The 27,638-nt window shown below is 37.8% G+C and overlaps 1 protein-coding gene across 1 annotated transcript; it reads right to left on the reverse strand.

Annotated features, from left to right (window-relative positions):
• Positions 1–149: 149 nt before the first annotated feature.
• On the reverse strand, positions 150–27,030 carry ttl (tubulin tyrosine ligase). The gene is made up of 7 exons (XM_028820192.2): positions 26,351–27,030; positions 21,512–21,590; positions 19,029–19,261; positions 15,516–15,651; positions 12,103–12,372; positions 10,184–10,327; positions 150–6,021 (listed from the first exon to the last, which is right to left on the reverse strand). Exons 1-7 carry the CDS (start codon positions 26,505–26,507, stop codon positions 5,904–5,906), a joined length of 1,137 nt encoding a protein of 378 aa, XP_028676025.1. The 5' UTR covers positions 26,508–27,030; the 3' UTR covers positions 150–5,903.
• Between the last annotated feature and the right edge of the window lie 608 nt (positions 27,031–27,638).

Genomic DNA, 27,638 nt, shown 5'->3' on the forward strand with positions numbered 1-27,638 from the left:
CAAAGAGTTATTGCAGTAGACTAAGTGAAGACATTCACTTTTTTGTGCTGTCTTGAAGAAGGCATGTAGTTTTATACAGTGGACGTTTTACCATTCAATGTGTCAAATAAGAAAACACAAGCTTACATATTAATAAATCACATTCACAATGAGAGCAAGACACAGCTTTATTTTTTCATGACAGTGTTCTGAGGAACCTCATGACGCCATGCAGCATTCTGCTAAGCAAAGGTTATAACACAAGACCGCTTAATATACAGACTCGATCAAATAAAACTAGTTTACTCGTAGTTTAACGATGTCTGTTCCTTTAGAAGATTTACAGTCTACTTGGTTTCTGTAAAATAACAGCAATCATACAATATGTTTGAATGTTACACAGATTATTGCAAACAATTTCCAGAGCAAAGCGCTTATAGTGTTTCTCCCAAAATAGTTGTTAAACATGAACAGGTTTAAGAGTATATGCTATACAATATTTGTCAATTTTTATTAAGTCATTTCCCATTTCACAGCCCTACTTTCAAACCAGCATATTCATTTTGAGCTATTCCATTACATTCCTTAACTGGAGAAGTTTATATGGAGGGGAAAAATTAAGTGATTGGCTGTACTGTAGTTATTAGAGACTGGAACTTGGAAAAAATGCTGGAATTCCCCACCTCATCATGCCATAACATGACAACGGAGCACGTGTTATGACATGATGGCATTTGTAATACCTGTAAAGTATATATTTTTGGTTTTCTAACAATTCAGACTAATGCAAACGTAAGTTTAAGTTCATTATTTTCAGCAAACATCTTCAGAAGTGAGAAAAAAAATAACAGTTTAGGCACATGACCAATTTACAAAGATTTTATAAAATTGTGGTGTCTTATTCAAAAGCAGTAAATCATGATGTATTAAATTTCAAGCGAGTGTTTTATACACGAGCCATTGTACATACAGTCTTTACTTGTCCATGCGTTAGGCTGTTTTTGCATACAGAAACTTGTAATTAAATCCCATTTTATTTTAGTACTTGCTCTACAAGCTGTATCAGTTTCTTTATGCTAAAGGTGCTTGCATTATAGGACACTCTGTGTAAACCTTAAAATGGCTTGTACTCAAAGCAGAGTTCTACACCTACTTGTAAGCTTTGACACCAAAACACCCACATATAAAATAAAGACGTCTTTTAGCTTTGGGCAAATTGTGATTTAAATTAAAGCATGATTCGAGTTTACATAAAAATGTATAAAAATTAAGCTTTACATGAGTTTTGGTTTAACTTCATTATTATCAGTAAAGTTCTGAAGCAAACCAGGATTTATCCTGATTTGCACCTGATCTCTTACTTATTATTTGGCCGACATTTTTATCCAAGGCAACTTACAGTATTGGTTGTATTTCTTTTGGGTTTCCCCCCCCCCCAATTGGAGCACAGGCTATTTATGTGACCTGTTCATGGTCACTTTGGTCTCAGTAGCAGGATGTGAACCCCCAACCTCAAGGTCTGAGGTCCAAAGCCTTAACCACTACTACACACTGTCTACCCAAGTGTGTATGCAGGTGAACATTCATTTGGTTTGCTTCTAACTGTCCATTTTCTACACCTGCATACTCCATAACAGGATCATAGGAATTGTGGGTCTACCCCTGTAGTAGTAAACTCTGTATGGGAAGCTGTCCATTGCTGTTGTAAACTTCATTTACTGTGATTATGAACACGTTTTACAAACTAAGGTTGGGTGGGACTATAAACTTTTTAGTAAAATTAAATCCACAGAGATGGAGTGGTATTTCACAGTACAAAAACTCAATAATGGAAGATACATAAAAAGCAAAGAGTTTTTCTATTTATGCAGTGAGAGTTTATGAACACTACATATCTACAACGTAATTTCCTACAAAATAGCTACATCATATTTAACCACATCTCAATTATTGAGAAGTGTAAATGCCAATTATTCATCAAGCATATCTAAGAAGAAAAAAAGCACCAGTTGCAAATGAATAAAACACATCCAATTTTATAAAGCAGGCAGACTTGAATGAATTTTTACAAGGAAACTTATTCAGAAAAGTGCGAAGGAAATTAATTGTAGAGAATGAATGATAATCACAAAATTTTGTACACCAAACTAGAAAAGAAAAAAAAGATACAAACATTCTTAATCATTCTTTAGCAAATTATTTTTCCACATATTCAGAAAGGGAAAACACATTCAGTTGTCATACTGTTAGCTGAAAAAGAAGACTTTGCATGGTGTGCAGTGTCGACTGGATCAGAAACTGACCTTTCACAGTTCATTGTTCTAAAATCACCTTTACATACAAGGTGTCCTATACTGGTTATTCCAATTGGAACAAATACTTTTGATAACCATTACAGTCTTCATCGTGTTTATCTGTTCTATTATACACAAAGGCATGTCAAAAGTTTGCAGTGACAAATAGAAAATAAGTCAAGTTTGGTTTAAATGACAGGCAAATCCATGTTGCCAAGAGGGATGATAGGCAATATAGGTGTAATCCTGAGCTTCCTTTAAATGTGTCCCCAAGAGGCTAGGATGTACATAACAAAAAGGACTACGGGTGAACAAAATTGGACATTTTACATGGAATCTTTTTTTATTTTTATATAAAGTTTGTATGAAATCTGACTATAATTCAATAGAAAATGCAGCTGCAAACTAATGCTAAAGCCAATAAGGAATTTTACTATTAACTGAAAAGTGTACAAAATATTCCTTTTATCTAAAATAAAAAAGGCTCTACTTTTTTCCTTATATATTGGTGATGGCAGGTTCTAGACATTCACTTCATAAACCAAATCTACCTGTCAGTGAAAAAGAAAACAGCCTTTAAAACATTTTCACTTATTAGCATTTACATTTGAAAGTAAAAATAGAAAAACGCTTACATCGACTTTCAAATCAATCTTTAAATCAACACATCTATCCTTCTGCTTTATAAGAAAACTCCAAATAAATGAACAAATAATAACATTTCTAAAAAAAAAAAAAAAAGTCACCTAAATTTTCTATGAAAATAGACAACATGGTTCTTCAAAAGTATACTTGATCAAACCTAATAAAAATCTCATAAGGTGCTATTCTTTAATGCCTATCCAGTACTATTATGGCAGGAAAATATTGCAACTATTATTGCTTAAAAACATACTTAACAAAACCAACTGAATAACTGGGGAACCAAGCGACACCTTATTAGAATTATAATTCTGACCCTGATTGTGGTTAACTCGTTTGTTTCCTTTATAGTGTGAAGAATATATTTAGAGAAAAAAATTAGACTTTTACTTCAGCTTCATTTTTTCAGTTCTGTACTATCTTCCTTTTCTCCAAACATGATCACAGTTTTCAGAATCAACCAATCTTAAATAATAAAAGCTAATGTATTTATCAAAATACATTTTCAAGCACCCTTTAAAATGTATGTATTGTCTAGCAAACAGAAGCAAAAAAATTGTCGTACAAGGAAACAATTTGCTAATGTATTATGCTTAGCTTATCTAAAAACAAACTTTCTCAACATGCTGTAGCCTTTACCTGGGTAGTTTTTTTTGGTCCTTCATTTATTTATTATAAATAAAAGGCCTGTCCTTTCTTATATGTAAAAAAAAAAAACTCTTTAATTGAAATAAAAACAAAAACCAATTCAAATCAAAAATATTTCCTATAGCTCACAGTGTCTATAGAATTTGAGATTTAATTTTAAATTATCAGCTATCACATGACATGACCTCTAGTCGTGGGGTATGTCAGACTTTCTGACCTCTGTTGCTGATCTTGTCACTGAACCATATCGATTTACACAAATATCAAATTACGTGACTCTGTGCCAACCCTCCAGCATAGTTGTGATCATCCCTTTTTGTGACAGCCAATAGTGTATTGCTTGATGGAGCCAGTGCCATTACGAATGGCTAACAGCTACGGCAAGTTCAGCCTCAATCTCTGCCTTTTTTTTCTTTTTGCATTCTGTTGTGGTACATAAAACATGAGACATCAGACAGACAAGTTTCTCTTGTGTTTGTGAGATCCTAAACACCCACATTTTTTTATTCCTCGTTGCTATTTTCTATGCATTGTACTTCTGCATTAGCATTCATTTGTTGTCAGCTCTCGTGGACAGAGAGCCCATCCCTACAAATAAAGGCAAAAATCAAACCTGTTTGATTTTATCTGATTTTGTCAGAGCAAGTCATGGACTAATTAGAGTGAGTTGCTGGGTATGTCAGACTAGGTGATGGACTTCACAGGCACATACTGCTGGCTGCCTTGGACTCCCTAAGGTTATTTTAATGAAGGCTACGGACTGAAAATTGCTGGAATAGGTGCGTAATGTAACATGGCCTAGCTAGTAGTTAGCTAGTAACAGATCTGTCCAATGTAAACTTAAAGAATAAAATGAAAAAACATTTAATAAGTATCGGCAATACATCGAATTCATCACAAGTTAGAGGTCTTAATTACAGATTTTTTTTCTGGAATTCAACTGCAATCAAGGTTCAGCACAACCTACATGTGAATTTCCCTGAAAAGTCTAAATTATCAGATAATGTGATGACTCATTGAACATTAATTATCTGCTCAAAATGTGAAAATATATAGTAACATTGATTAAAAAAAAATACCTGTGAAATACAAATGTTCAAACAACAAATTACTACTTCTAGGAAAGAAGCATTTAAAAGGACACCTATTCTAGGAAATCTCTGTATGTAAGTTTTACTGGTCAATGGATCATTTTATTATTTAACAGCCACTGATATATTTAAGTAGCGCAATTAAGGCTTTACTAGTCAGGTCGGTCAACATTCAATTAAAATCTTAACATATTAAAAAAAATGGATGGCTTTTAATGATGGTTTTTCTGCCAGATTATGAAGAATATTTTAATTATTCTTAATGAGTGTGTATTGTAACTTATTTAAATCGCAGTGACTATGCCATTACTGTGCACTGGCAATATGGAACATACATATATTCAGCTTTTATCAAATGGTGAGTAATACTTTACATTCGTAACAAAGGTACCAGAAATCTAGATATTTTACTGTCCATTACCTTGTAACAGATGCCAGATTATCTCACCATTAAGGATATCTGCTGCTAAGTATGGCATGACAAAAACTAAACAAAAAAAATTACCAAGTTTAAAGCATGCAGGTTTTACTGAAAGAAATGCCTTTCTGCACTCACCAGGATGCATAAAAATGTTACAATTATAACAATAATTATGCACTTCTACATGTATGTCTTAATAACATGAAACTTTAATCCCTTTTCATTATTTTTTAGATACCACACTAAAAAAAAATCTTGTATCTTCCATTTGTGTGAAAAGATGTAAGGCACTAAAGTCACAAATGCTATATGATAAAGTATGCAACCCTCATAACTATGAACGGCAGAGCCGTCCCAGTGTTCATGATTATGCAACAGCTTGTCATTTGTAGAAGGACAATTGCCAACACGAAGGAAAAAATGCATCCTTGAATATTTATATCCTGGCAATTCTACCATGTTCCCATAATAGGTTGAGTATTTTCTCCTACTGTATCTTGCATGTCCTCGGCACCCATAGTACATACCAAAGCATGCCGATAACCCCCATCTGAGAACAAAAGTGGAAATCCCACTGCCCCAAAAAATTAATTCATGAATTCCACTTCATCAAGGATTAGAAGTGCAGATGATTGTAGGTCTCTTGAAAATTTTGTATTTTCCATCCATTCCTTTCTTGTTGCATCATTCCACATGTTGTTGCCAAAAAATAAAAATGAAACAAAATGAAGAAAATTAAATCCAGCAAATAGCAGTCAAATGAAGTCTTGGAGAGAATTTTGAAGAAGCAGTCAGATGTGAAATACTTGGTCTTTCAAATACTGTATATTACAACTTGATAAATATAGACTGTTGGACAGACGTTTTTTGAGAAGAATCATTCAATGGAAATATGGTGGAGATTGCCATATCAATGATGCCTTGGCACAGTTCAGGATACAATTTCCTTTTTAAAAAAAGAAGAAAAAAAAAGAAAAATATCAGCATCTATAACCACTAATTTAGTACATCTTACAGAGTACACATCTATAGAATCAGCACACACTTCTTTCTTTACAATAATAATGCTCTAAAAATTACAGTCAAATTAAAAAGTTTGGGAACCCCTCTTAATTTTTGTTTATCATTGGCTGAGCTTTTAAAGGAGCAACTTCCTTTTAATATATGACATGCCTTATGGAAACAGTAGTATTTCAGCAGTAACATTAAGTTTATTGGATTAACAGAAAATATGCAATATACATCATAACAAAATTAGACAGGTGCATATATTTGGGCACCCCAACAGAGATATGACATCAATACCTAGTTGAGCCTCCTTTTGCAAATATAACAGCCTCTAGACGCTGTCCTCCTATAGCCTTTGATGAGTGTCTGGATTCTGGATGGAGGTATTTCTGACCATTCTTCCATTCAAAAATCTCTCCAGTTCAGTTAAATTTGATGGCTGCCAAGCACGGACAGCCTGCTTCAAATCATTCCATAGATTATCAATGATATTCAAGTCAGGGGATGGTGACGGCCATTCCAGAACATCGTACTTCTCCCTCTGCATGCATGCCTTTGTAGATTTTGAACTCTGTTTCTGGTCATTGTCTTGTTGGAATATCCAACCCCTGCGCAACTTCAACTTTGTGACTGATGCTTGAACATTATCCTGAAGAATTTGTTGATACTGGGTTGAATTCATCCGACCCTCGACTTTAACAAGGGCCCCAGTCCCTGAACTAGCCACACAGTGCCACAGCATGATGGAACCTCCACCAAATTTGACAGTAGGTAGCAGGTGTTTTTCTTGGAATGCGGTGTTCTTCTTCCGCCATGCAAAGCACTTTTTGTTATGACCAAATAACTCAATTTTTGTCTCATCAGTCCAAAGCACTTTGTTCCAGAATGAATCTGGCTTGTCTAAATGAGCATTTGCATACAACAAACGACCCTGTTTGTGGCATTAGTGCAGAAAGGGCTTCTTTCTCATCATCATCCTGCCATACAGATGTTCTTTGTGCAAATTGTGCTGAACTGTAAAACGATATACAGATACACCATTTGCAGCAAGATGTTCTTGCAGGTCTTTGGAGGTGATCTGTGGGTTGCCTGTAACCATTCTCACAATCCTCCACATATGCCGCTCCTGTATTTTTCTTGGCCTGCCAGACCTGCTGGGTTTAACAGCAGCTGTGCCTGTGGCCTTCCATTTCCTGATTCCATTCCTTACAGTTGAAACTGACAGTTTAAACCTCTGAGACAGCTTTTTGTAGCCTTCCCCTAAACCATGAGACTGAACAATCTTTGTTTTCAGATCTTTTGAGAGTTGCTTTAAAGAAACCATGCTGTCACTCTTCAGAGGAGAGTCATAGGGAAGCACAACTTGCAATTGACCACCTTAAATACCTTTTCTTATGATTGGACACACCTGTCTATGAACTTCAAGGCTTAACGAGCTAATCCAACCAATTTGGTGTTGCAAGTAATCAGAATTGAGCAGTTACTGTACATGCATTCAAATCAGCAAAATTACAAGGGTACCCAAATTTTTGCACAGCTAGTTTTTCACATTTGATTTAATTTCACACAACTAAATACTGCTTCACTAAAAATCTTTGTTCGGAAAACACCCCAGTACTCAGATGTTCCTAGGAAATGAAAGACATACCACTGTTATCTTTTTTGTTGAGAGTAAATTATTATGCAGGCTGAGAGGGGTTCCCAAACTTTTTCATATAACTATTTCAATTCTATGTGTCATTTGTTTTCTTAAAAATGTATGCTTATTGCCATGTCCAGGTTAAAATTAATAGTTGATGTCTCTTTTGATTATTTATATGTTGATTATGTGTTTCTTTTTTTATCTGAGGTTTTAAGTTGCCCTTGTTATGTTCCATGTGTTTTGTGGGTGGTGCCCTAAGAGGTGGAAACACCTGCCAGCCACCGCCAGGAACTGCCCTCTGCCGTTATAAATCCAGAGTTTGGATTTATAACACTTCTACAGTTCCTGGCAGTTCACTCAAATGCACTTAGGAGCGACAAGTTCTTGTGCTTTTTGTAAATGTTATGTGCCTTGTGATTTTTTTTTCTGGATATTTTCAACCTTCCGCCCTGTGTTTTTGACCTTGCTTTTGGAGTCTGTAATAAGACTTGTTTGATTTGGATTGCCTTCATGTCACAGGCAATTCCATTTTGCCATTGTGCTCTATGGAGCTTCATTGTGATTGGAATACTTTTTGTGAAGAATAAATCTTTTCTCTCTATTATATAAAAAAAAAATCCTTTGACCAGACCTTTTGGAGATGAGACTTTTTGGAAGCTTTTGTCAACACACTTCCTGCACTCTCAGCTCTTATAAATTTTAATGTTTTTCTCACTTTAAGTTCCCAATTAAAGAAGACGTATTATGTCCAAATTTAATTTAAGAATTTCATTATGAAGGGTTATCAACATAAAAAATGAGTACATGCACAATCCTAGCACCGAGAAATGAGGAAGTCAAATAAATTAACGCCAAAAATGTCAATCAGTTACACATCAAATTGGTTAAATGCGTCCAAAAATGTTGAACGGTTACACGGCAAATTGGTTGAATGTGCATCAATAAACAATGCTGAAACAGTTGGTGGTGATCATGCGGAAGATGAAAACAACAACTTACAATATCACAAAGAATATCTACAACCATTAACAACGTCCGGCCTTACAACGCATGAATTACTGTAGAAAAAAGGATGTATCCAAGAAAGGTAATGTAGTACATCTTCCGCGGATAACATTAGACAATAAAGGAGATCTTGATATGCCATTCGTACTAAAACGTTAACAGTTCCTGGTTAAAATAGCTTTTGCAAAGACAATTAAAAAATCTCAGACCCAAACATTCGTAAAAGTCTTTATTTAATAGAGAAAAAAACGAAATTCAGTCATGGGCAGTTATACATTGCATTGATGCATATATAACAATTCCATGAAAATAAAAATCTGTTTAAATTGTACATCCGCATCCCCATACGTGAGCAGCAGAACTGCAAAGAGGCTAGTGTGTTGCGAAGGCAAGGGGGTTGGCGAGCAAAGCAAGCAGGGGGCAAAGCCCCCTAATATTCTATAAAGATTTGGTGCTTGCTCTTATGACTAGCCAGGGTTTGACACCGATATCCACCTCTAGCAGGCATTATTGAAAGTGTTTAAGACTGCGTGGTTTGGAACTCCTAGTTCAAGACACTTATAGTCCTCAAACTTTATATAAGTTTAGTGATTGCCTCGGTGCCCAAGAACTATAGACCAAAGGAAATGATCAGTCTGCAGAGGTTCACTGCTCTTAGGCTCTAACCAGTATACTCACTTTACTGACATAAAATCACAGTCAATAAGAAAATATTTCCACTCTTTTTACCTGAATATCATATCTAAATTTGTCAGTAAAATCAGAATGATTATTTGTATCTATCCAGAATTCATGTACAAGTGCATTTCTCATTTTAAAGAAGATGGTTTCACATTTTTAAAACAATATGATAAAAATTCCCCAAGTGCTTCACTTATACATCCCTTAATTAACACGCTTACTCCTGGGCAGTCAGATGCTAGGCAAGAACTAACCCTGGGTTGGTCTTTAACTGATACTGGGACCCATATAATAATGTAGGTATCATTGGCTACTCAGCACTAAATCTTTAGCATTATAAAAATAAGGACAGCGCTATACTTTTATTTACAATTTCTCACAGGAAAAGATGAGGCAGCATCACAAACTAAAGAAGATTTGAAGCAGACTGGGTTCCATAATGACTAAGCACTTAAATACCAAGGCTGTTCATAGATCAAAGAATTGCAGAGAACAATACAAATCTACACAAAAATTCAACAATACTAACCTATTCTGTGTGTACACTACATAACATGCCCTTCTTTATATAGTTCATTCATTCATGTATTTTGCAAGCCCACTATTTAATTTAATGTTGCCGATAAATTAAATTAAGCAAAAATGCACAGTTTCGAGATTGTATATAATAAAAGCTCTGGTTGTTCACCAGAACTGCCAAATTTCCCATACAACAGAAATACAAATATCAGCTGAATGAAAAGCTTCTTAACAGAACTTGATGTGATCTTACTGGGCACATGCTGGAGCTCCATTGATTTCAATCAACCAGACTTTAAGATCTTCATCCACCATGAAGTCAAAACCAAACAACTGAAAGCTCTGATAAGACAATAATTTGGTGCTGATAGCAGGTTCAATACACATGAGACAGCTCCTGTATATAAAGATACATTAAATGTTATCAATGTTTGTTCTTCAGTATCACAAGAACATTGTAATTACAAGCCATTTTAATTGCTGCAATTCATGATCTACATATTTCTAATATTCTCAATTCTCATTAGCCATAATTATAACGTTTTAAATTTCTAATTATTAGCATTGTGAAAAAAAACACACCTTTACCGGTCAATGGGTGATGCAGTAGGAGATCATGCCATCTGTTATATTATTAAATGTAATGGATTATGAAAGTGCTTCTTGACAATCTTACTTAATACAAAGTTGGATGTGACTGTAAAGAACAATGCAAGAGTGTCATTTTTGATTACAGTTGTTACACTTGTAGGTAGTAGCACCAGTGTGATGAATGATTTTCTTCAGCAAGATGCTGAAGTTTCTCCTCTCCTAGTTTAAGGTAGTTAAGCACATTGTGACTGTACCTGGATCGGTTGCTACCAATGTCTCTTGGTGCTTTGTATGCATGCCAATCCTACACATCACCTTGTGCATAGATGTCTAAAACACAGTTTGAGGCATCCTATCGATCACTTTCACCATTATGAACAGTTCTTCATATTCAACTGCTTTGGCTGCACCAAACATGCTTGAGCTATCAAAGGCAGCATTTCCTTAACAATGTGTGTATGTCTTACACACCCCAATCTGCTGCTTTTCACATTGTATATAAGGAATGTGGTAAAGACAGAAAATCTTCTTCAAAGTGCAAGCCTGCATTTCAGAAGGGTGACTGGGTAGTGTCTGTGTGCAGTAGACCCCCCTTTCTTCCAATTTTGTATTTTCTGGTGGGTTCAGAGAAATGGTCAAAATCAATATAGTTTGGCACCAGCAATTTCACAGGAATACCCCAAGAAAAGCTAAAGTCAGCATCTGAATGGCTTATTAACTCTGACCCTATATATTCTATCAGTTCTCACTACCTTAGATTTTGTCTTTCCAAGAAGCACCCAAGGCTGTGGAGGCAGGAAATATAAAACCTGTGCAAGTCCGATTAGTAGTATCCATAATATTTAGTGCACTATTTCTGAAATACAACCTGGTTATGTTGCTATTTTTTTTCCACAGTGAAGTATTTGACAAAGTAGTCTTCAACCTCTTATGCAAAACTACAGTATATTCACAATGTGCATGCAAAATATTTATTTATAAAAAGAACAATCAAATGCATATTAGTTAAAAATGTATAGATACCATTCTCTACTATAAAACATTTAGTCAGTGTATCTAGAAAAATATTATACATCATGATACAATTTCAAAGGATGCAATAAAATTAAAAAATAGTATTTTATTTAACACTAGCCATCCCCCGCGTCTCCGTCCACCTAGTAGTGAAACAGGACAGTGAGGAGGGCCCTGCCCAGCTCCCCACTCCTGATGTCACGCAGCTTCTGTCTCAGATTAGCACAAATATATCGCTCCTGCAAGTGAACTATGATTCTTAGCGCGATGAGAGAAGTCGCAAAATCAACCGGAATGTTCAAGCAAATTATAGAAAAAAAACCCGATCTAAATCCGTAAAGTAGTTCTCTTGTTTGCTAGCTAAGCAGAGGTAAGGTACACGCCCCGAGGCTGGCGTGTGAGTGATTCAATATACTGTATTAAGTACTTTAAAGGCTATGTCAAAATGAAAAACAAATCTTATTTTTTCCACTTTATAATATATTCCATCACATTTTACAACAGGATTAGTAATAAATTGCAACCAGTTTACAGTACAGCTATTTGTAAGATGCATTCAAACATTACCTTACTATTTGTTTGATCTGAGGTAAAATGCTGCTTTCCAACGACGTATTGCAGGAACACTGCAGGTATTGTGCAAATTCATCGAAAAATATTTCATTGCCTTCTTCATATTTCCCAAAATTTCTGGAGTGTTCTTTCTGGATACAGTGATTTGTCAGGTGACTGGTTTTGTCATTAAAGTCAGAACTGTTATATGGTTCCGAGGATGTCCGCAATACACCCTCTTTATAGAGGTAGATACTGTACTGCTGATCCACAAGCACCCAGCTTCTGCAAAAGCAAGGAATGAAAAGATTGGTTTCCCTTTTCAAGTTTATAATAAGCAATATTTTTTTCATAAGTAAGTCATTTAGTTTATTGCCTTGGAACCCACATGTTTTCACTCACCTCTGTTAGAACCAAAACATAATTTAAAATTCATTACATTTTAAAATATAAACTAAGGCATAGGTCTATATTCTAATTACTACAACATAATATTTGCAAACATACTTAATCCACTGCAGGGTGGTAAGGGAATGGAGCCATCCTGACAGCACTGGATGCAAGGCAAGAAGCAGCCCTAGAAATGGTGCCAGTCCATCACCTACACATTTGCTCACACAGGGCCAATTCAACTCTAAACACACAATGACAGGGAGCATGTCATCAAGACACATTGCTAGATCCATGTACCTGCAGCACTTACTCATTATGCTATCACTTTTGCAGAGTGGATAACAATAGAACAGAATTTCTGACTACGGTGAATCAAAACTGACACACCAACATTTCTTTATCAGTCAACAGAAAGTTGTCTTCTTCCTCCGGCTGCTCCCGTTAGGGGTTGCCCCACCAGATCTTTTTCCGTATCTTCCTGTCATCATCGTGCTCTGTCACACCCACCTCCTGCATGTCTTCTGTTACTACATCCATAAACCTTCTCTTAGGCCTTCCTCTTGCCACTTTTCACAATACAGCAGCAAGTTGTAACTTCCATCCATCCATTTTCCAACCCGCTGAATCCGAACACAGGGTCACGGGGGTCTGCTGGAGCCAATCCCAGCCAACACAGGGCACAAGGCAGGGAACCAATCCTGGGCAGGGTGCCAACCCACCGCAGGACACACACAAACACACCCACACACCAAGCACACACTAGGGCCAATTTAGAATCGCCAATCCACCTAACCTGCATGTCTTTGGACTGTGGGAGGAAACCGGAGCGCCCGGAGGAAACCCACGCAGACACGGGGAGAACATGCAAACTCCACGCAGGGAGGACCCGGGAAGCGAACCCAGGTCCCCAGATCTCCCAACTGCGAGGCAGCAGCGCTACCCACTGCGCCACCGTGCCGCCCAAGTTGTAACTTAATTCCCAATAATCTTCCCATTGGTTTGAAATTAACACAGCACTTGACTGTAGGAGAATTACAGTACATGGTGTAAATTTTGGAAGAAGGGCGGCATACAGTTAAAGAAAAGGAGTGTTCACTGGGTCAGTCTTATCAGCAAAGGACCACCTCAAGTGCTGACAACTTAAACCTAAAATTTACAATAATAAAATAACTTATCTAATAATTTTGGACCTGTAATAAAAATGGTAAATAAAAAATAAAAATAAATAGCAATGCAAGTATGGAACCAAAGATAAAGTAAACATAAGGCAGAGGAGGATGGAACGTGTAACTTGATAAATGGCACCATACACAATACTTCTGTTTACTGAAGGGAAATACAAAGACATAGCTGCAAAAATAACTACACAAAACATTCCTCTTAAAGTTTATAATAAGCAATATTTTTCCTTAAGCAGGTATTTTTGTTTATTGCCTGGGAATCAATGTTTTTTCCTAAAATGTCTTCTAAATGTTATGAAAACAATATGAAATAACTTAATTAAGACTTGAAAATAATACCACGGGCGGCACGGTGGCGCAGTGGTAGCGCTGCTGCCTCGCAGTTAGGAGACCCGGGTTCGCTTCCTGGGTCCTCCCTGCGTGGAGTTTGCATGTTCTCCCTGTGTCTGCGTGGGTTTCCTCCGGGCGCTCCGGTTTCCTCCCGCGATCCAAAGACATGCAGGTTAGGTGGATTGGTGATTCTAAATTGGCCCTAGTGTGTGCTTGGTGTGTGGGTGTGTGTGTCCTGCGGTGGGTTGGCACCCTGCCCGGGATTGGTTCCTGCCTTGTGCCCTATGTTGGCTGGGATTGGCTCCAGCAGACCCCCGTGACCCTGTGTTCGGATTCAGCGGGTTGGAAAATGGATGGATGGATGAAATAATACCACAATGTTAGCATTCATAGTAAAGAAGACAGTGCCATAAATACACACAGTATGTTACTCTGTAAAGCTGATTTTAAAGTTTTGGATGTCATACAAGTATTTACATTACATTTACATGTAATCCATCCATCCATTATCCAACCCGCTATATCCTAACACAGGGTCACGGGGGTCTGCTGGAGCCAATCCCAGCCAACACAGGGTGAAAGGCAGGAAACAAACCCTGGGCAGGGCACCAGCCCACCGCAGTACATGTAATGATAATGATAAAATAATACAAGTAGCAGATACTTTTATCTAATGCGACTTACACAAGAGGTTGACTTATATCAAGTAACCATCAAGCTGGGGGTCTACTTGGAACAAGTGCTATAGGCACAGTTACAAAACTGACCATGACAGAGATTAGAACAATACAAGCTACTCCCAAGAACCAATAAAACCATTATCAATTAGAGAGAAATCCAAATTCCAAACATAGTGTATCGTGTGTCTTTGGATTAGGCTCCTATCATCTGCATTGCAATTAAGTTTAGAACAATACAAACATGCGACTCTACTCTTTTTTCAGCCCTTAAATTAAAAAGAGAATTTAATAAAAGGATGAGAAAGAAAATCATACAATCCTACTATGAATGACACTTTGTACAGCTAGCCATATTTTTTCACTAACATACTGCATAATCCTTTTCCCTCCTTCTGGTTCAGTCTAGAGCACCTAATGCATTAGTCATTCTGCACAGTTAATTGTGCACTAAACAAAAGAAAATGTTTTAAACACACCCAAATTTTCCATGGAATAAATCTGTTTTTCATATATTTCTGAACTTGTAAACTAAGATGGTGATCACTATAAATAGGTGGTATGCAATTTTTTCTTTCTATGCAGTGACTTTGTATTTTTGTATCTAGATCAATTACAAATAAAGTTAGTCTTCAGTGATTAGGACAAAAAAAAAAAAAACTAGAAAAAAGACAAAACGGATGGAAGTTTTAACATAAAATGCACCCTCATTAAGGTTTAGAAAGAGAATGGGTTTTTCATGTAGATATTCTTCTTCATGCAAGTATAGTGTAATAAAATAAGTTAAAACAGAAAGCAATTCATTTTAATATAATAAAAGAGTAGTACAATAAAAGTGAAACCCTACCTAATATCAAATTTGCGATGGCCTGGTTCTAACAAAAGAGGTCTTTCCAAATATTTTTGAATAACGTGAACCTGACCTTGATTGTCAATAAACTCCAGCAGTTCGTTGGCATCAGAAGAAATTACTATTCCAGCACCTGCAATAAAAAAAAAAAATAACAAAAAGGTAGTACATTATTAATGCTGAAATCGTAATCTGTAATCACAATGAAAAGCAAAAAACAACAGTTGTAAATAAATGTGAACTTGAACAAATATATTTGACGAAACATGAATAACAGTTCACTTTGGGATGAATACTCTACCCAAAAATGATATGTTACTTACCCTGTGTAGTCTGGTAAAAGATGGCTGAGAAAATTATTAATCTTATGTTTTCGTGAAGTACAAGAGAAAAATGTTCATAATAGAATAGAACGTAATGGTGACCAACTCAGGATAATGCTAAATGATGTGAGGAAAAAAAAAAAAAGAAAAAAATTCTACCTAACATGTGTTGCATGATTCATACGTCCGCTGTCTAACTATATGCTCAAAATGTGCAAAACATGTGCATTTTGTCACTAAAATATTATTAAGAAATAATAGGAAAAATTAGCGTACTTCATACAGAGGAAACATTACCAAAATACTGCATTTCTGAACGGAAGGCAGGACTCTTGACCAGTGAATGAGGGGGAGAGGCAAATGATGTATTCAAACTGTCAATGTCATTTGCAGGAATCAGCCTGACTTGTTCCTCCTTCGAGAATAAATTATAAAGTACTTTGAATCAGATACTTATAGTAAATCGATCCATCTTAATTCTTTATAACTTGGGAGTTAAAAAACCAGCTGCTCTCTGCAACATGTAAAAATGTGAAAAAAAATGTTAGTTAATTGCCAACACTAATAGACTCCTCATGTCTAAGTCATTACTTATAAAACACTGTTGTCAAAAGAGAAACTAATCTGGCATTCTGAGCAAACACCTAAATGATAAGTGAGCTAAAAATAAAAACCAACGCAAAATGTGTGAAATTAGTCAGGGAATTTGACCATATGACACAGTTTCAGGCAAAGGTTTTATTTATTTGTACTGTCACACGTGTGTGCCTTTGGGACAGCTTAAAGGCTCTGGTGATGGTAATTCAATGCCAGTCTACAAGGTGGCAGTGTATGCAAACACTTCTTCTCTTCCTCCTTCTACAGACCAGATGATTGACAGCCTGACCACCTCCGACGTCACTTCTGGTGTCTGTCCCCTGGACCTGCCTCTTCTGGCCTGTACTTAACAGGAAGTGTCATCATTTTTGTCAGTCCGGTCTTAGCCTCATGTCCCGAGGAACATTCTTTTTTTTTGCTGTAAAGCCCTTAAAACTTTGCCTTTATAATATATGGGGTCACAGTGTTGCCCCAAATGTTTTTCATTTGTCTTGTCTCTTTTTACAGTATGTAGCAATAAATTGACTCTTGGAGGCATTCCTGTAGGGGGTTCCTTAATATTTAATCTGACACTGTATGACACAAAACAATTTTAAAGATCCGGGTGGGAGGATGCAGAACTAAGGTTAATTATGTGTTTGTGCGTAAAGGAGGGAGATAAAACCTGTGAAACTTGCCCAAGGTAAGCATTAGGCCTCACTACAATAAGCTTTTCAAACTTCCCCCACAAATTCCTCTGCTGTGAAATGGATACCTTTAATAAAGTAAAAAAGTAAAGCTAAACATAGGTGCACCAACCGTAACATACATACCACCATTAATTATCTCCCAAAGGAAAATATACTTTTAAGATTTATTTTTCTTTGTTATCAAAGTGAATGGCTATATTCTTTCCAATGATTTCATAGCTATACAAAAATCTCAAAAAAGTATTTCAATGTATATAAAATGCTAAGGGTTGTTGGCCTTACACACAAAGACTTGCGCACCCCTGGCCTTTAAAGCTTGATCTCATTTGACAGCTTTTGTCGTGACACATACACAACACGACCTATGATTTTGTCATCTGAGCAATGTGTGCATCACTGGACAAGTAATGCACGGCTGTGTGCGTGCTTGACATAGCTGACACAAAAACTATGACCAAGCGAGGTCCCCACATGTCTGACATGAAAACGGAAAGGGAGGTGTAGGCACACAGCATTGCCAACAGGAACAGAAACTCTGGTGCCATCAGCAGAAAGGCAGAGCAGCACATTCACAAACAACTCTCTGAAACACATTGCACGGGCCACTTTGGAAAGGCAAGGTGATGTGGCCCAAGTTTAACATATGAACATCACTGAAAAACAGAGTGATAAATACCATTAGGCTGAGAAGACGAACTACAAGCAAGACCGTCACGGACAGTGAAGTACATTCCACATGCCAATGAAACGCAAACACGACAGCTACCTGAATACCATGGGCCTCCATCTCTGCTCCTGGAGTACAACTGTGGCTGCAGATTTTCATTCTAACACTTTTCTTAATTAGTGGCCAGTTATGCTGCAAATTAATTTATTTTCTCTTCATTTTAATTGGAACAATTCAGAGAACTGAATCTTAAAAAATAACCAACTTTTTCCTTAAATGGCACCCAAATAGAAATGAGTCAGCAGATGACCAGCTAAGTCGGGGCCTTCGACTTCAACCAATTTCACTCCAACCAGTTTCTTACTTAGAAGTCAATTCTTGATGTTAATTAAACCCATTATTAAATTCCAGTCTTGTTGGTGCTCACATTCTGCCACAGCAGACATTTCCAAAACTGTTGATTTTCCTTTTTTCTTAGAACACTGTCAAAATGTTCGTGGACCTGAGTAGACTAGCATTACCGAGACCTTGACCTTGCTTAATTTTCAGATATTGTATGATGAACACTGGTTCCTGGTCATGTATTGGCTCATTTTTTATCTTATTATTGTTTGGCTGCTAATTAAGGAAAAAATAAATAATTAAGGAGTCGGAGTCTTAAATTGCAAGTCAGTTATATTTAAGGCCAAAGAGATAATTAGCAGCAAAAACTGGTCACTATCTAAGAAAAGGGTTAGAATGAAAACTTGCAGTCAGGTTGGTCCTCCAGGACCAGACTTGAAGACCCCAATGTTCAGTGTACTGCAGGACATCCTGTAAGAGATCAGCATGAATGCTTCATGAAATTTTGATTATGTGTAAACAATATGGCACCTAAACAGCAGTCCGTTAAACCAATTAACAAGTTTCAAAGCTAAAGTTTCAAGGCAGGAATAACAACATGCAAATACAACCACAATGTAACCTTTAGAGGCAGTAAGGAGTACCTGTAACTACTCAATAGACTGATGGTAAAAATGAAAAAGAGGGTGAGGCCACATCTTGGTGAATGACCACATCTGATGAGCTTCTTAAGCACCAGTGAAGAACTTACTGAAATGCTGTTACAGAATATACCGTATGGAGGAGAATGCATTCTTGCAGTTATCAGAGCGAGCTTACACTACACGTTTGACATTAATGCTTTCTAGACATTCTGCATTTTCAACATCCAGCTTCTCAAAAGCTTCTTTACCTTTGGCACCAGCAGAAGATTTGGCAATCCACACAGTCCCTTCATTGTTCTCTTTTCTTCGATGGTAGGATGAAAGGAACACTTCACGTTCATCAGTCTTTGGATTGCTCTTCATATGGTTGATTCCATTTGTTGCTGGAGCCACAGGGGTGTTGAGATTTGTGGGATATATTATATATGATTCAGGAAACCAGCTGCAGGACTCGGAGAGTTCTGGGCATGTCTTTATAAATCTGTAGATAACAATATTTTGAGAAGCATTGTTTTAAACTTCAGTCTGTTTGTATTCAAAGCAGTTTATTATCCCCCAATGTAATATTTTTTACTTGAGCAGGTATTTCTCTTTGGACTTGCAGAAGCCAAATGAATTTTATTTTGCCCAGAGCAGTTTAACAATCTGCATTGCATATTAGACTTTAATTCCATTTTTGAAAATATCAAACAAACACCAATGTATTATAATCATCTAGCATAATCTATGTATAAGGTCCCACTACTGCAATGGACAAAGTATATAATCGCCCTTTTAAGATTATAAACTTGGCTAAAGTGTTTTTAAAAAAACATCCAGACACATGTAAAATTGTAGTTACCTACAACATATCTTAAAAAGCTAAATTGTCTCACTAAAAATACAATACATGTGTATACTTTTGTTTCAAGGCATACAATGTTATATAAAAGAGATCTAAAATTGCGATTTTAAACAGGCTTTCTGTGGTCACAGATTTCTAAATTGTTTTGCAGCAACTTCTGCAACAATACATTAGTGTGGACACCAAAAAACCCACACTTAATTTCAAAACATTACAATATTTCATCAAAACCTTAACCTACAGAAAACATTGTACACACAGCTTGTTAATCATTTCTTTGTGGTTTTTGTTTTCATCAGTTACATTAATAATATGAAATTTCAAAGTTATAAGTTCAGGTTACCTGATTTGTTGTCAAATGTTTTTACAAGAACAATAATGGAGGCTTAACATCTTTTTTTGCATCTGTTTTTACTATAAAGAGATCACTAACTGTGTAAACCTACAGTCAGATAATTTCCAAGTTTTAACATTTGTAATTGTCGATAATCTCATACAGAAACTGTTTAAACAGTGCAGCACTGTGAGTACGGTGGTGGTGGTGGTGGTGGTGGTGGTGATTATCTATCTGGTACTATAAACTTTTTTTTGTTTTGTTTTTTTGTTTTTTTTTTTTATTAATACAATATTCCAAGTCATTGAAAGAGATTACCTTAAATTTTAATAGATGACCTTGGCAAATTCAAATATCTGACCGTGTTTTTGTATTAGAATTATAAAACCTCTCAAAATGTGTTTACCTTAATCTTTTAGTGAAAACGTAAGTGACACAGTGACTGCAGAGTAGCATCCATTCTGCTGGACAGGTTTGAAAATGCATGCAAACAATGTTTATCTTCAATACATTGAAAGTATGCATCTTTTCCCATGGAAAAAATTAAAAATGGGTAGCCTCCTGTCTATTGTGTTACAGATTTTAAGAATGAATAATGATTTAAAAGGATGGCTCAGCAGCATAGTAATTAGAGATACAAGGCTTCATGGCCCTACTAGAGACCAGCTTCCCAATCCTAATCCTACTATGTGTTTTCTCCTAGTACACCAAATATCATCCATATCCCAAAGATGTGCAGGATAACTGGAATAGTGACAGTAAGTGCCTGAATGACTCTAACTGACCCTCTGTAGGGTCAGTTCGTCTCCAACACTGCTGCAACATACTATCACCAAAGCCTATACTATAATAAATTTGTTCAGAAAAATAGTGAGTTGAGTGACGCCTTTATCCAAGGTAACTTGCAACATTTACAATACAATTAGTTACATTACTTTTGGTTTTCCAGTTGGAGCCCAGGCAGGTCAAGTGATTTGCTCAGGGTCACACAGTGTCAGTAGTAGGATTTGAATCCACAACCTCAGGGTTTGAAGTCCAAAGCCTTAACCACTATATCACACTGCCGGCCTTTAATTTTTGTATTAAGCAAATGACGATTAGGAGGTGATATAATTGAAATGTTTTTAAAATTTTAAAAGCAAATTGTTGCAGTAGATCCCAAATTCTGCAACAGGACTACAGGGACACAGTTGTAAACTTGTTAAAAGACAGATTTTGTACAAATCTTAGAAAGTTTTTTCTTAATGCAAAGAACCACAAATACTTGGAATAAATTACCAAGGAGTATGATGGAGAGCAGAACTTTAAGGACCTTCAAATATTGACTTGATGTTATTTTGGAAAATCTAAGTGAATGGGATGGACAAGCTTCTTGGGCTGAATGGCCCGTTGTCATCACAATTTTCTAATGTTTATAGAATTTTTGCAGATAAAGTAAAAGTAAACTCTTGTTTTGTATCCCCTAACCTTATTACAGTTATTCGGTCATTTATCTTACCAGTCCTTATCAATTAAAAACGTAAAAGGTCAATATTAGCAATAGCGGTACATACTTGACTAATGAAGCTTTCCGGCACAACTTGTCTGCCCCTCTGTAATAGTTCACAAGCTGCATTAACCCTGGCTCATGACCTAAAAGTGGGGAAAAAAGAAAAGTTATTTTGAAATATTCACTTAATGGAACACTAAATAAGATGATAAGTTGCTAATCAAAAACCAGTGACAGTACATTGTATACCAGGTTAAGAATGGCATGTTAAATTGTGAATAGAATATAAAATTTCCTGACCGAAAAAATTACTTCATATTCTGCGGGACAGTAAACCATAAGATAGCAGGTTCAAGTCCCATCATCAGGTTACTAAATGACTCTGGCGAAGTCACTTAATCCACCAAACTTCAGTAGTAGCGGTAGTGTCATGTGTACAGAGTACAGTGAAAATCTTACTTGCATGTAGGAAACAAGCTAACAATAACAATGTTATTATTATTATTTATTTAGAACATGCCTTTATCTAAGACAACTTACAAAGCAAGTTATAATACAAGAATGAGTTGAAGGTGCAAGCATCAAAAGCAACAGAGTACAAGATACACATCTGAGCCAGAGGGAGTAGTAGTATGTAATTATACATGCTGCTACACTGAGATGGGAATCAGTCTCCCAACAGCAGGTATCTGGCAGAAGAGAGACTAAGTAGTTCCAACATACTATATTTAATGAAAAGCTACAATTTTCAAAAGATATCTAAAGAATTAGTAAATTGGGTGCAGTTCAAATCGACAAAAGGAGATCATTCCACAGCTTTGAAGTAAGAATGAATAATTGTCCAATCTTGGCATGTCTGGCAAGAGGAGGGACAGTCAGCAGACAGGCAGAGGTAGAACACAGACTTCTTGAAGGGATACATGGAAAGACCAAAGACTGGAGACACTGAGGAGCAGAACCACTCAGACAACAAGTCAAGGGAAGATTTTTGAACTGGACCCTTGCAGCCACCAGTCAAGCAGCTAAACTCTGGAGGAGCTGAAGAGATCTAAGAACAGTTGAAGGAAGCCCCACTAGAACAGAGTTATGAAAGGTTTTCAAGTGAATGCTTAGCAAAAAAATACACTTTTTTAAGTCTACATGAGATTGAAAAGTAAAGTCGCTATACCAAATAATTCTCTCAGTTTACCTGATTGTTATGTTCTGCCAATTGTTATTATACATTTAGAGTATATAATAATGTGTGCAGTTCTGGTCACCGCACTACAAAGAAGACAAAGCAGCAGCAACGGTATAAGAAAGACATAGCAGAACTTGAAGCTGAGCAGAGGAGATCAACCAAGCGCATCCCAGGACTTAACATGTCGTGCTCTGACAGACTCTGAGAATTAAAGCTGTTTAGTCTCAAGCTGAGGAGACTGCATGGGGACCTAACCCAGGTCTTCACAATTCTCAAAGGCATTGATAAAGTAGATCCAGTAGAGTTCTTTCAACCCAATGGTGAATCACGTTCTTGAAGACTTAACTGGAAATTAAGAGGAAGAGCATTTAGGACTGGAGCCAGGAAGTACTTCTTTGTACAAAGGGTTTTGGGAATCTGGAACAAACTACTGAGACATGAAGATGAAACAGAAACTTTGAGAAATTTTTAAGAAGAATCTGAATGAGATATGGGGACAGCTTATCTATTAGCTAAATAAACAAGCTTGATGGACTGAACTGTCTCCTCTTGTTTGTCAAATTTCCTATGTCCATGTTTGATACATTTCTGCGTATGGGAGGAAATGGTGAATTGGAATGAGGGTTGTGTATGGTTTCAAGATTCTCATCTTAACATATTCCTCCTATACGCAGAATTCAATGGAAATGGCACTTTACATCATTTGACACTACCAGGTTTTTCTGATCATAATTTACATTGAGATACAGTGCATCCAGGAAGTATTCACAGCACATCACTTTTTCCACATTTTGTTATGGTACAGCCTTATTCCAAATTGGATTAAATTCATTTTTTTCCTCAGAATTCTACACACAACACCCCATAATGACAACGTGAAAAAAGTTTACTTGAGGTTTTTGCAAATTTATTAAAAATAAAAAAATTGACAAAGCACATGTACATAAGTATTCACAGCCTTTGCCATGAAGCTCAAAATTGAGCTCAGGTGCATCCTGTTTCCCCTGATCATCCTTGAGATGTTTCTGCAGCTTAATTGGAGTCCACCTGTGGTAAATTCAGTTGACTGGACATGATTTGGAAAGGTACACACCTGTCTATATAAGGTCCCACAGTTGACAGTTCATGTCAGAGCACAAACCAAGCATGAAGTCAAAGGAATTGTCTGTAGACCTCCGAGACAGGATTGTCTCGAGGCACAAATCTGGGGAAGGTTACAGAAAAGTTTCTGCTGCTTTGAAGGTCCCAATGAGCACAGTGGCCTCCATCATCCGTAAGTGGAAGAAGTTCGAAACCACCAGGACTCTTCCTAGAGCTGGCCGGCCATCTAAACTGAGCGATCGGGGGAGAAGAGCCTTAGTCAGGGAGGGGACCAAGAACCCGATGGTCACTCTGTCAGAGCTCCAGAGGTCCTCTGTGGAGAGAGGAGAACCTTCCAGAAGGACAACCATCTCTGCAGCAATCCACCAATCAGGCCTGTATGGTAGAGTGGCCAGACGGAAGCCACTCCTTAGTAAAAGGCACATGGCAGCCCACCTGGAGTTTGCCAAAAGGCACCTGAAGGACTCTCAGACCATGAGAAAGAAAATTCTCTTGTCTAATGAGACAAAGATTGAACTCTTTGGTGTGAATGCCAAGTGTCACGTTTGGAGGAAACCAGGCACCGCTCATCACCAGGCCAATACCATCCCTACAGTGAAGCATGGTGGTGGCAGCATCATGCTGTGGGGATGTTTTTCAGCAGCAGGGACTGGGAGACTAGTCAGGATAAAGGGAAAGATGACTGCAGCAATGTACAGAGACATCCTGGATGAAAACCTGCTCCAGAGCGCTCTTGACCTCAGACTGGGGTGACAGTTCATCTTTCAGCAGGACAACGACCCTAAGCACACAGCCAAGATATCAAAGGAGTGGCTTCAGGACAACTCTGTGAATGTCCATGAGTGGCCCAGCCAGAGCCCAGACTTGAATCCGATTGAACATCTCTGGAGTGATCTTAAAATGGCTGTGTACCGACGCTTCCCATCCAACCTGATGGAGCTTGAGAGGTGCTGCAAAGAGGAATGGGCGAAACTGGCCAAGGATAGGTGTGCCAAGCTTGTGGCATCATATTCAACAAGACTTGAGGCTGGAATTGCTGCCAAAGGTGCATCGACAAAAGTATTGAGCAAAGGCTGTGAATACTTATGTACATGGGATTTCTCAGTTTTTTTATTTTTAATAAATTTGCAAAAAACTCAAGTAAACTTTTTTCACGTTGTCATTATGGGGTGTTGTGTGTAGAATTCTGAGGGAAAAAATGAATTTAATCCATTTTGGAATAAGGCTGTAACATAACAAAATGTGGAAAAAGTGACGCGCTGTGAATACTTTCCAGATGCACTGTAAGTTAAAAAATGACAGTACTATTGCATTGTATTTTTGTCAACTGTTCTGAGGAGACATGCAAGTAAGAATTTCACTGTACTACATACATAGGCTCCTGATACTCCATTAGTCTAGTGTGCAGTGCAGGCAGAATCTCAATGCTTAGGTTTAAGAGAAGTCGTTCTTGCCCACTATTACTGTTACTCTTCTGTGGAATTGTGTTCTATTTACAGTGATTCCTAATGACATGTCCTTTGCCATGGCATTAACATCAGGATAGCTTGGAACACCCCCCTGTGTTACCATTGACTGTTGTATCCAAATATAGAAACCATCTTATTTTCTAGTGTCCCAAAGCAAAAGAGTCAGATATTTCTGCACAATGCTGTCTTAAAAACTAGGTGAAACAGAACTTGGCAAACTGAAACAAGTTCAATAGCCTTTGGGGGTTTGTTAGTGCAACCATTTGGCATCAATGGTAATTAGTGCAACAATTCCACAATTGCAGTTGGTGCCAGTAAAGGGGGGGTGATGATCACTGATTTACAATGTCACAACTGAAGTGGGCGGCACGGTGGCGCAGTGGTTAGCGCTGCTGCCTCGCAGTTGGGAGATCTGGGGAAACTGGGTTCGCTTCCCGGGTCCTCCCTGCGTGGAGTTTGCATGTTCCCCCCGTGTCTGCGTGGGTTTCCTCCGGGCGCTCCGGTTTCCTCCCACAGTCCAAAGACATGCAGGTTAGGTGGATTGGCGATTCTAAATTGGCCCTAGTGTGTGCTTGGTGTGTGGGTGTGTTTGTGTGTGTCCTGCGGTGGGTTGGCACCCTGCCCGGGATTGGTTCCTGCCTTGTGCCCTGTGTTGGCTGGGATTGGCTCCAGCAGACCCCCGTGACCCTGTGTTCGGATTCAGCGGGTTGGACAATGGATGGATGGATGGATGGACACCTGAAGTGAGTTTAAGCCAGCAGCAGGCTCGGTAGTTTTGGGGTATTACTGGCAACATCATGGTAGTACACTGGAAATGTTGTTCAGCCGAAGTTAACTACAAAAATGATTTAAAAATACAATAAACAGAAGCACACAGGATCCCTAAATAACGGATCTGTTAAGGACACCGGTCAAATCAGGTTAACTGGGGTGTGTTTGGATGGCCTCTGAAGACAATGGCAGTGTCACGTGAGCAAACCCCACCCTAGTTCACAAGATGCAGAAACATCCGTTTTAAGGCATCGATTTATGTTAAAATTTTGAAAGCAACGTTACAATTAGAACTGATATAAATCAAATTAAGTGCATGGTTCCGTTACTGCTTTTCTTTCCGGTTTTCAATTCTGACAGTCAAGAGCCACTGGCTACTTACCAAGCCTTCCAAAGGGCAGCCGGTTCCTTTCTCCCAGCATTAAATTAAATCTGGGATTGTCGCGTTTTAATTTCCTCCATTGTCCTGTGGAGAGAAGCATTTTGGAAACTTCGGCATACACGCTGCTATTTTCGTCTCTGGTGACGAAAGTGTACATGGTGGCACCGGCGCTTAACGAAACAAAGCCGGCTAAACGCGCCTTCTCCTCCTCCACGAGTGGCGCTCCAGTCTGCTGCCGCTGTGACCGCCGACTCCGCTCTGACTCATCAGTACCGCTGCACCCGCGGCGCGCTCGTTATACGCCGGGAGGACAGCAAGTTATTTATAGGAAACTCTTGACCACTCACTTACGGTGCGCGACGAAATGAAAGCACATTGACAATTTGCCGTCCAACGAAGATCTCGGTCTGACGCTATTCTGTTTCTGAAGTCTTGAGAACATTTCCCCAGTCTGCGCTTTTCAGAAGGGCGCGCAGTTTACAACTAATTTAATCCACAGGCTTCTGCTAAACAGATCCATAGATAGTAAATGCACAAAAGTTCAACTGTCTTTATCAGTTTCTGTCCGTTCTCGGTTTCTCCAACAGCCACCACAGAACCCAACCTGTGTCCTTTTTATTTTATTTTCCTTTATTCCTGCTTGCAGCTGTCAACGCCAGTCCGCGATCGCATCTTAATTACGCAAGCGTACGGCGAGCCGTATGGAATTCTGGGGAATGTAGTCTTGTGTGTAACAAACGCCCAGCATAGGCAAAGGACTCTGAGGTACATGGACTGTCTGACCAAATTTACATAATTCCAAAACCGGACACAATTTATCATTCCAGGGGATGTAGTAGACGTAGATTAATCCATTTTATGAAAATGAGTGGCATCATCTGAAGTTTCGAGTATGTTGTACAAATGTATATTTAATCGAGAAGTGGCAGGGTGGTTTGGCGGTTGTACCCTTGTAGTTTTATGTGTGTTGTAAAAATTGACATTTATTTAAACAGTTCACTAGACGCTGGGGGTTTCTTCCTTGGATATCCTTGTGTATTTATTCAATGATTGATTGGTCTTCTCTATCCTCTGTCAATGGAGGAACACCTTATTCTGTGTGTTACACTTACCTAAAGGAATATTCCACCCAAATATATATATATATATTTGTATATGTTACCCCATTTAGTTTGTAGTGATGCCAGAGAAAAATGTTTAATGTCATGTTTTCATGAAAAACATAGCTAAGAAAACATGATGTAATACAGTCCAATGGTGATCAAGGCTGTACAATGGCAATCAACGT

The sequence above is a fragment of the Erpetoichthys calabaricus genome, chromosome 15, assembly GCF_900747795.2.
Source record: "Erpetoichthys calabaricus chromosome 15, fErpCal1.3, whole genome shotgun sequence".
NCBI lineage: Eukaryota > Metazoa > Chordata > Cladistia > Polypteriformes > Polypteridae > Erpetoichthys > Erpetoichthys calabaricus.

Bases quoted from the DNA above. Each gene is read 5' to 3' on its own strand.
- ttl (XM_028820192.2), bottom strand. From the start codon at position 26,507: ATGTACACTTTCGTCACCAGAGACGAAAATAGCAGCGTGTATGCCGAA. The intron at 21,591-26,350 runs GTAAGTAGCCAG...CCCCACTTTTAG, and splicing joins GCTGCCCTTTGGAAGGCTTG to GTCATGAGCCAGGGTTAATG. The intron at 6,022-10,183 runs GTAAGATCACAT...TTTTTTAAAAAG, and splicing joins GGAGCTCCAGCATGTGCCCA to GAAATTGTATCCTGAACTGT.